Source organism: Neltuma alba, unplaced genomic scaffold (genome assembly GCF_004799145.2).
Source record: "Neltuma alba isolate B1F8T4 unplaced genomic scaffold, ASM479914v2 tig00012090_pilon, whole genome shotgun sequence".
NCBI classification, from domain to species: Eukaryota; Viridiplantae; Streptophyta; class Magnoliopsida; order Fabales; family Fabaceae; genus Neltuma; species Neltuma alba.
In genome coordinates this window covers 87133-97411 of record NW_021636648.1, presented here as the reverse complement: position 1 = coordinate 97411, position 10279 = coordinate 87133, and the positions used below count along the sequence as shown (strand labels likewise).

The 10279-nt window shown below is 37.8% G+C and overlaps 2 protein-coding genes and 1 long non-coding RNA gene across 3 annotated transcripts; 1 reads left to right on the top strand and 2 right to left on the bottom strand.

The window, feature by feature from the left end:
• The first annotated feature begins 1230 nt into the window (after positions 1-1230).
• LOC114722342 (protein CONSERVED IN THE GREEN LINEAGE AND DIATOMS 27, chloroplastic) lies at positions 1231-4283 on the top strand. Its single transcript, XM_028908351.1, has 7 exons — positions 1231-1590; positions 1912-2064; positions 2251-2328; positions 2752-2847; positions 3279-3314; positions 3628-3809; positions 3893-4283. The coding sequence occupies exons 1-7, from the start codon at positions 1366-1368 to the stop codon at positions 4053-4055; spliced, it is 933 nt and encodes a 310-aa protein (XP_028764184.1). The 5' UTR covers positions 1231-1365; the 3' UTR covers positions 4056-4283.
• Positions 3895-4428, bottom strand: LOC114722346 (uncharacterized). Its single transcript, XR_003738155.1, has 2 exons — positions 4315-4428; positions 3895-4027 (listed from the first exon to the last, which is right to left on the bottom strand). It is a non-coding gene; the product is annotated as an uncharacterized LOC114722346 (long non-coding RNA).
• Positions 4429-4507: 79 nt separating this feature from the next.
• LOC114722366 (uncharacterized) lies at positions 4508-9094 on the bottom strand. Its single transcript, XM_028908383.1, has 6 exons — positions 9053-9094; positions 8356-8757; positions 6710-7585; positions 6465-6550; positions 5581-5721; positions 4508-5044 (listed from the first exon to the last, which is right to left on the bottom strand). Exons 1-6 carry the CDS (start codon positions 9092-9094, stop codon positions 4900-4902), a joined length of 1692 nt encoding a protein of 563 aa, XP_028764216.1. The 3' UTR covers positions 4508-4899.
• Positions 9095-10279: the final 1185 nt, after the last annotated feature.

The window sequence follows — 10279 nt, the reverse complement described above, 5'->3', positions numbered from 1 at the left end:
TCGAATCAATAGGATTTTGCTTATTCTCCATGGCTGGCTACCACCCATCCATAGTTTCTGGCGAAGGAAATAAATAAATAATCCAAACATGCACCTCCATATTATAATTTAGAAGCTTACCTTTTGGCGCTCTTATAGTTGCGGCCATCTGTCGTTGCGACAATCATATTTGTCTTTAAGGACTTTGACCCATAAGGCATCATTTTCAGGGGATGTTTGGCAATTATCAAAATCACTTTTAAGAAGTATTTTTTCATAAAATGAGATAAACTGCTTTATATATTTATTTCATAAACTGTAAAAGCACTTTTGAAACTATAGTTTAGTTTCCATCCAAACATCTTTTTAGTAATAAGTTCCCAACAAAGCTTGAAAACAATAAAGCTTATTCATTCGAATGTTCATGATTAATTCCATGACCTTTTTCCTTTTTCTGTTGGCTTTAACTTGTTCCGTGCGACTATGCTCACCTCTCTCTTCCCTTCTAAGCAGTCTACATAATCAGAGATTCACTTTCCAGTCCTCAGCATCGTGAGTGATCGAAAGGCCCATATAGATCGATACACTCTATTGTGAAACAAGTGGAATTAGAACATGAATTATCTACTTTCAGTTCATTCTCATCCCACATTAACGAAATTTAACTTTTCTGTTGTTATATTCAATTTATGTCACCTTGGAAAAATAGCACAAGTGAAAGAAAGTCAGTAGAATTCCTGATTTTCCCTCATTTTTTTATTTCAATTTAGATTTTTTTAATAGCTTAGAAATCTGCCAGGTGGTGTTAATACTTGATTTTTTATTTAAACTATAGCGGTATTCATAGATTAACACCGTGGAATTGCTCTTCAGAGATTTGTTGATGCTCGTTCCAAGCGCGTGCAGGCAACTCGAACAACGTTCCATTTTGCGTGCAAGGGAGCAGCCGCCACGTTCCTTCAGCGAACAGACCCTTTCCCGCCACGGCCCAAAAGAAAAAAACCCTCCTTCCCTCTCAATCGAACCACCAAAAGACAAGATAAAAAAAGCCCGAAATAGATTTTAAACCGGATAATGTGAGGGCAAAGCCCATCAGAGCGAACGGCAAAGAAAAATCCCACGTGGATGGCTTGTCCACACAACGAATCTGAAGCTCCCTGAAAATCAGGAAAATGTACAAAATTTTATTTCGTTTGTTGTTGTTGTTCTCCTCCACGTAAATAATACGTGGTCCCCAAATGAACTCTCTAAAATCATCGCTATGAATCTGTGAGCTTAACATCGTCTTCTTCCTCCTCCTCCTCCTTCCTAACAGGAATTGAATGAGATTTGGTGCCAGAACGCCACCCTGCAAAACTTACGGTAGCTCAAGTTCCATAAAAGTAAATGCTCAGACTAAATGTTTACTGCTCTTTAATACCAAGTGCGAGGCAAGTCAGACCAGGAAGCAACTATGGCTCCTTGATCATCCATAATCATAGAGCTTCAAGACAGTCCCAGTCGATATCCATAAAGGCCATTAAAGATGAGATGGGTGGAGAAACAAGCAGGTCTCCCGGACGCAGCTGGGATCCAGGCTTGGAAATTGAGGTGCCTTTTGAGCAGAGGCCGGTATGTATAGAATTGGGAATTCTTCTTTTTGTTTTCCCCCAGTAATTAAAGAGAAGTATGTGTGAATGAATTTCACTGTGACATCAAGCCTTCTTTAACAAACAATCCAGTCACGTTCCTTTCCAGATATTTGGTGCATGTGAAGCTGAAAGTTTTAATCCCCAGAACTTTTTGATAAAAGATCAAATCGATGGCCAATCAAACAAAATGATAAAAGAGCAAATCGACATGCTAAAACTGTTTTCAATATTATAATGAAAGCACTGCTCTCCACTGTTTGTGTAACAGTTAAATGAGTCTTTTTGTTTTTTTTTAAAATAGGTGAATGAGTATTCATCTCTGAAGGACAGTGTGCTGTATTCATGGGGCGAACTGGGACCTGGTTCTTTCTTCGGTCGCCTAGGAGGGCTCTGGTTACTAGTGTTCACAGTTCTTGGAGCGCCAATTGCTGCTGCGAGCTTTAATCCTTCTAAAGTAAGGAAGAAGCCAAGATTATAAGGAGCTGATTCTTGTTGTTACATTAGATAAAAAAATAGATCTCTCTCTCTCCCTCTCTTATGAAGATTAAAAAAAAAAAATAGATTTTTATGCACGCAATTACGCCCATAAGAATGCGCATTCTTTCAGCGGGTAGTTATGTTATGTTTTCCAACCGCGCAGGACCCGGTAAGATTCATACTAGCTGCTGGAACAGGAACACTCTTCATAGTATCATTGATTGTCCTCAGGATTTATCTGGTAAGTTCGGATCCTCTCAATACTTTTACTTATGACCAGGAGCAAGGCCAATAAATACTAAACTACTGCCTTGGTTTTTAATATAAGACTTCATTTGATTTTTATTTTTGTCCTAAATATAAGATCCCAATCCACTTTTATCTCTCAAATTTATATTTTTTTCCTCCAAAATATCATTTTAATAATAGTAGTTCTAGCCAATACATTTGATTAGCAAAGATATTTTAAGGGGAAAAAATACCTATTTATTACAAATAACTAACTTAATTTATTTTTTTAATCTTCTCAAATTAGTCAACTAGCTCTTATATTTAAAACCGGAGATAATATTACTTACCATAGCTGATATATAAGGTGACTGTAGGTGAACTCTCAGGCTTTATTATCTTTACCAATGTCCTGATCATTGAATTAATATTGCAGGGGTGGAGTTATGTTGGTGACCGACTTCTCTCAGCGGTCATTCCTTATGAAGAAAGTGGATGGTATGATGGACAGATGTGGGTGAAGCCGCCTGAGGTGTGGTATCTCCTGGCACTTGCGTATAAACCAACTTCGTTGACATGGGCATAAGAAAATCAATGCATTCCCCCCGGGGGGTTGCTAAACTTGGAGTGGGATCTGATGATCTAGTTATAGGCAAACAAACAATTATAACGTGTTTGCTAAGCCTGAAACTATGATTTTGATTATTTCTAACATAAAACTAAACACACACTTAGTTATTGATCTCCAAATGCTTTGAGCCAAGAAGAAGAAGAAAGAATTGGGGGAAGGACATCTAGTTAGCATGTGAATCTATTTGGTCTTTACATTCTATAAACTTGCATATTTAACTAGTCAAAAAATATCAAGTTGCATGACACCAACACGAAGCAGCACTACGCTCGTCGTTTCTCTCATTTCATGCTTAGTAAACTGAAAATTTTTCTAACCCTTGTTCTGTGTAGATCCTGGCTCGTGATAGACTGTTGGGCTCTTACAAGGTACCAATCTATTAAAATTTTCATGGCATTTAGTTGTTACGCACAAAGGTTTTGGATGTATGCCTGAAGAGCTGTTGCTAAACTAGATATGTCACAGCTCAGGCCAAAGAAAAACACTCGATGTTTTACAGCGTGTTTCAAAAACACATTTAAACTCGTATCGGCGTGTCCACAAATATTACCACCCTCGTGCAGGCAGTTCAATAGGGAATCGCTTGAGGAGGATGTGGGAAACCTTTTTTTGAGAATAAATTTGTTACAGAGCATTAAAGGTTTCTACATCTACTAGGGATTTGATATTCCATGTCCACAGGTTAAACCAGTCGTTAAACTGCTGAAGCAAACGTTAGTAGGGATAGGAGCATTACTTGTTACTGGAGTCGCGTTGTTTACCTTTGCTACACCAGTGGAAAACTTAATACAAACTTCCTTTGCCACAAAGGAAAATACATCAAGTACTCAAGCTCCAAATGTCAGTACAAAGCTCAACTTAAGGTAAAGAAAGACAAATGAAAATCCTGCGGCATCATCCAGCTTATTTTGACTGTGCTTGTGACGTTGTCTGATAAATGTTGTAGAAAAGAGGAGTTGCTGAAACTGCCAGTAGAGGTGATAGCTGATGATGATCTAGCAGCAGCTGCTGCTGAGGCCGCTGATGGAAGACCCGTCTACTGCAGGGATAGGTTTTATCGAGCATTGGCAGGTGGCCAGTACTGCAAATGGGAGGATCTACTCAAGTAAAGCCAGAGATAAAATGCACATCAACTCAATTTGTTAAAGCAGCTTACACTTTGCAGAGGCTTAAATGCCCCGAGTTTCATTCCATTAGTTAATGAAACATTTAAGGCGTTTGATAGATTGTGAATGCAAGCATATGCTGAAATAGAAAGTTAAGAAACTTAAGAAAAGATTTGTGCCCAATTTTGCAATTACACGGATCAATGAATGTCATATTGACTACTTGTAAATTAAGTCGGTGCAGGGAGAAAGGCATACCTACATTATTTAAAAGGACAAATGTGAAAAAGAAAAGCAAAACCGGATAGATCATAGCCGTAAAGACAGATCCGCCTATAGGGACAACATCTCCATAAGCATGAAATGAATATATTTAATTTACCAAGGTGCCATTCCAGCTAATAAAATTGTTGAACACGTTGACCTTCCATTTGCACTGACGTTCTTCATCAAGATTTCCAGACAATAATTGTAGAGACTATAATTTTCAGAAAAACCAGCGCCAGTGCTTGTCTTTAGTACATTAGTTCCTGAGATATTAAAGCAGCATCAGCTGCCAATCCTTTGACCCTCCTTATGTATCAGACCAACACATCCAACATCACGAGTATCAAAAGCAGCATCTCAAGTAAACAAAACTCAGATGCTTCTAATGAGTTCCCTTTTAGAGTACTTAAAGAGCCTCCCGCCCAAGGGTCATTTTGAAACAACAGAATGCAGCATCAGTGCCGCTTCACAAGTCAGCTTTTCTGAAATCACTAAATAAACATTAGTAGTGAATCCATTAAACTATCCAAAGTGATCCAGCAATGAAATGGATTCGTTGCCAGAGCAAAAGGTTTCTTCATTAACCAAGTCTTTTGCACCAATGAAGGATTCTAAACAGGTGCCCTTCCACAGCTTTCCTAAATGTTTGTTTTCTTACTTTAGCATATTCAAGATCAAGTGTCCTATATGCAAGAGCAAGTAGATACATTGCCGGATGAAGTCTTCTGCAGATAGAAGAAACAGGAAAGTCAGTACAATGCGCATGATTTCCAAAATTTTTATGAACCAGTTCAAATAGATGAATCAGAATGTGGTTCACGAAGATGACTTGTATTTCTGTTGCTTGGAAAGGAAAGGTAAAAAAATCCAAAAACATTATTGCTAAGCTGAAGTTTATTAAATAGTTGGTTAACAATTCTGAATTATCAAATAATTTTAATGATTAATATGTGAAATAAAATTGTGGGTGTCCAAGTCAAAGTGCCGGTGCAAACAAGCATGCCAAACAGGCCTCAAATTGTTCGACAATATATGAGGTTCAGAGGTTGAATCTAAAACACCACCTTTCACAATATGTAATTTAAGGTACCCCATGGTGTTTCCATCAATATCAGCATTTGCTTATAAATCATTATAAAGTAATGATTAAATGAAAAACAGTTCTACAAGAAAAAACTTCAGTAATTAATTTATGTGCCATTTGGTGGCAATTTTAGAATGTCATAGCAAAAAGTAGATGCCAAGAGCCAAAAAATCCAACCTCTCAAAATGCTGACCATCATCCCAGCCATCCCATAACCTTTGAGATGGGATTGTTCGACCTTTCTTATCTTTGCCATATGTTTCAACATACCAACCCCCTACGTCATGAAAACCACACCGAGGCTCAAATAGCCAAAATCTGTCGATTGAGAGTTAAAAAAAATTATATTAGTTTGATTTTATACAATAAAAATAAGTGCATGAGAAGACCTAAACAATAATTGGCAGTGCCAAAATCAAATGAATTTGAGCTAGAGACCGCATCAGGGGTACTACAATTACAGTTAGGATCACTATAGAGACAGACGTTGTAAGCAATAATAGCTACAATATCCCTCCACCAATTCTTGGAATGTGTAAAGTATACAATGGATTATGGAACTAGGACTTATTATATTACCAACAATTTTTACCATATATGAGAACAAACTGGTCCTTTTGCCTCAGAGCACATTGCAACAACATGTTCCCAATAATTGAAAGAAGAAAATGACAAAAGAAAATTAACATGACTACAAAATTTGATTTAAAAATACAATAAGTATTTTATATCAATAATATCCTAAAACGGTTGACAAACCCACAACATCAAAACAAACCAAAACAGACCACCAAACACGGCAAGAGGAGGATTGTTGTGCATAGTTAAACGCCTGTATGTTCTCAAAAGGACATGAAAAATGCATGTATAGATATTTACAAGCAAGATTGGAATAACAAAATAAACACTTTAGGAAAATTTACAACCATAAGAAAACAGACGGCATTAGAACATACTTAGCAAAACTCCAGAGAGTTACAGAAAGATTATGTTGTACTAACTAGTAATTATACTTTTTACCCAGACATCAGTTGGATTTAATAGAGATTACAAAGGCTTACTTGCTTGGTGGTAATTTGGCCCTCGTGCATCTACACTCACAAATAGAAACTTCTTCCCCAACTTGATACCAGTGCATGTGCTTCACCTGAAAATTAACCATATATGACGTTTATAGCAAAAGCCTGAAACAGAGACCTGTTTCTTCTCATATATAAAATAAACAAAAACGGTAACCAACAAGATGTCGTGGCAATGTGAAATTATAAAGCCCTTCTAGTTACGTTAAGCCAGGAGGATTACAAACCAGCAAGGTCCTGTGTTTCATAATCACATGGGTCTTGGCCCCCCTACTGTCATACACATTACAGGAACCTTCTTCTGGACTGGTCCCAAGCCCAGCTATGGTTCCTATATGAATTTGCGCGACAGCTGAACTACTTGTGAAGTAATTTTCAGAACCGCAGCCGTTTATATGCTTGGTGTATTCATCTGAATTAAGATAAACATGAATGCGATCTTCTGCTACTTCAGCATCAGAATAGCATCCAGGAGGGACCCTGGAGGCCACAGCAACCACCCTCCTAGAGATATGCAATTCTAGATCTCTATATGCATCTGATATATGACTTGATATTTTAGACTCGTGAATTTGTGGACCATACGGAACTTCTGCATTTGTGTGGATGCTTGCGTTCTTTAAAGATTGACATAGGCCTGAATGAGAGGATCTGAAAGAAGTTAACTTTTCATTATTCCTAGATGATATCTCTGGGTTCTTATTGGCTAGGCAAACCATCCCAAAAAGATCACGACCTGAAACAATGTGCAGAACCTCTGGTGTTTCACAAGAGGACCTTTCCTCAGCCTCAAAGCACTCAGGGAGAAGTTCCATTGACTCAATTTCAGGGCCAAAGTAAGCCGCATGTATGGCTGAGTAAAAATCTCTCTCAAGTACATCAAAATAGCCTGTTCCAACTACTACCCTCTTCTCTGACAAAATATCACTTATAGCTAATCTGTACCACTTTAACCATTCAACAACTTCCATCTCCTTGGAAATTGTTTCATGTGATGTATAGAATTGTAATTTTGAACCCTGCCTAGTATGCTTCTCGACAAGCTTCTTTTGAGACAACAGGTATCTGTCATAATGAGCTCTCTTCTTGGAATCTGAAAGAATCTGCAATGCATCATAGAATGTTCGATTAATTGAGAATAAATCTTACACCAAAGAAAAACTCAATTCTTATTACATGCCGTCGTGCATGGATCTTCACATCATGGCGAGCAAGATTTCTAAACCCAAGCATACAACATCTGCAAGATCATGTACAGCATTACTGGCATCGCAACACTTTCCAATAACATTGATATGACACAGGCATGACCAATAGACAGCTATTCACTTTGTATTGATGGCATTATGAATCTGTTCTGACTTATTGTTCAGTTAATAATCCTTCCTTCTGTCGCTAAGATCTAATCAAACTAGTTATCACATGGAAATAATATAGACTGTTGTTGCTTGTTATTACTAATTAATTTCTTCGGTTTATCAGGAATTCCATCTTTGCTGAATTGTTGGCCATGAATTCTCCTTGTTTTTCCGTGCATTACATGAATTTAAATTCAGCCTTGGAAATATTTACCCAAACAAACTGTCAAATTTTGTGAATTGCATTCATTCAGTTTAACATTTCAAACTCCTTGAGCACGGGTGCAGACCTAGGAGAACATAATTATCGCAACGATTTTCAAGGCCTGATCAGTTTAAGAATTTAATTCATTCCTGATAAATTCAGTTGAGCATATGAGGCCCTGAGCACATCCTCTTCTGCCCAAAAATGACCATAACCTTACGCAAACACAAAAGGAAAATGATTGCTCTAGACGTCCAACTAAATAAATATTCCGGCTGGAATCTATTAAGTTGAAATATCAACACGGCACCTCGTAGGCAGCCAGGATTTGCACAAATCGTCGCGACGCAGATGAATCGTTATTTGAGTCAGCAAGGTCAGGGTGAGTTTCCTTGGCCAATCTGCGAAAAGACGCTTTGATCTCAGCAAACGAACTGGTCTGTGACACTCCTAACAGCTCGTACGCATTTTCCACCGGGAAATTGGTCCCAGCTGACTCCGAGTCACTACTGAAACCGTGAGCTCTACAAATTGGACAAAGGAACGTGCGATAGCGTATGGAGTCATTGCAGTGTGATATAAATGATATTTGAGAAATTGGCCGCCGGTGATAGATCCCGACGGATCGATCATATCCGAGAAGAGAAGCCAGATTTCTTCCTTGAGTTTCAAAATGAAGTGAACGAAATTGAGTACAGAGAGCAGGTATGGCCTACCCGCCGGAGAGGACGAAAAACTGTTTGCGTTATCTGAAAAACGCCGTGACGCGATCACCGAGAAGTGCACTCAGCAAAGGGTGGCCATTTTTGTCTTTTTAGCATTTTGAAGATGCGAGTGGGCCCTTGTTGTCAGCAATGCCATTTAGCAACTTGGATTAAGGGAGTGTTTGGATAGAAACCAAACCATGGTTTCAGAAGTGCTTTTACGGATTACGAAGTAAATATGTGAAGGAGGTTACCTCGTTTCAGAAAAGTGCTTTTGAAACCATGGTTTTGGAGCATCCAAACAGGCCCTAAGTGAGACCACGTGGATGGGCGTGGCATGGCCATGAATCAATGGGTAAATCTAGTAATGAGAAACATTTTGGTTCAAATAATAAAAAGAATAATAACGTTTTCAAAAAGTTAAATAACTACTTGAACCTTTTATTGTCTTTAAAAAAAATCAATTGACCAAAATAATCATGTTCATATGTAGATTGGAAACGTTAAAAAACAAATTAAAAAAACTCGCATTTTTATAGAATGAACTACGGTGACTGCGATAATGATAAAATAGGTAGTGTTATGATTGTGGTTCTATGCTTCAGTCTGCTTGGCAATGGATGCTTTTCCCCCGTACGTAAGCGGGCCAAGCGGTAATGGATGCTTTTATTTTAATGTTTGCTTGAGTTCCTTCGGCCTTGATGATCGGGCGCTGGAGTTAACAATGAGTTATTTCGAGCTTTCTTTTCTGGATTTGTTTTGTCAGCTCGGTGCTCTCTTGCAGCGCTGTTCGGGGCTGTGGCTTTTCGAGCAAAGCTTTTGCGTGGCCCAATATTGGCTCGTTAATCAATTTGCATGGCACTGGATTGGGTTTCTTGCTACTATTCGATCGGTCTTTAATATAAAAATTAATTTATTTATTTAAATAGATTGAAAGGTTAATTAAATCAGTTATAATAAATTTTTTTAAAACACTCTAATTATTTTTTTAATTCTTTCTCTCTCACTCCTGCTCAATTAATGGAGTTAATCTTAAAAAAATTGATAAATATGCAAATCCATATCAACTTTTAAATTAGGCCACATATTAGATACTCATTATGTCAAAACCCATAGGTATCCCCGGTCCTCGTGGGGTCTTTGTCGTTGAATTGTGCTTGGTTAATGGTTCTGGCATCTCGTGGAGGACATCTGAATGCGAGTTGCTATTCGGCCCGAGTGGTATTTCGTAATGTGAAGCTAGCCTCCCCACACTGTATTTCGCATTTTTTTCATTTCGGATTTCGCTCTCAATGAGCGCATGTTCTTTCCTCGTGTCTGTGCACCATATGCTCATAAGAACAAGTCTCTTGTTCGTTTCAGGAGGTGTTTGAAAACTCCAAAAAACACTTTTTAAAAATATTTTTTATGTAAATCGAGATAAAATTTTTTTTATATACTTATGTTTTTAATTTGATCGAGAATTTTCTCACATATTTATTTTGAATACTATAAAATTATTTTAAAAATTATAATTTAGTTTCTACCCAA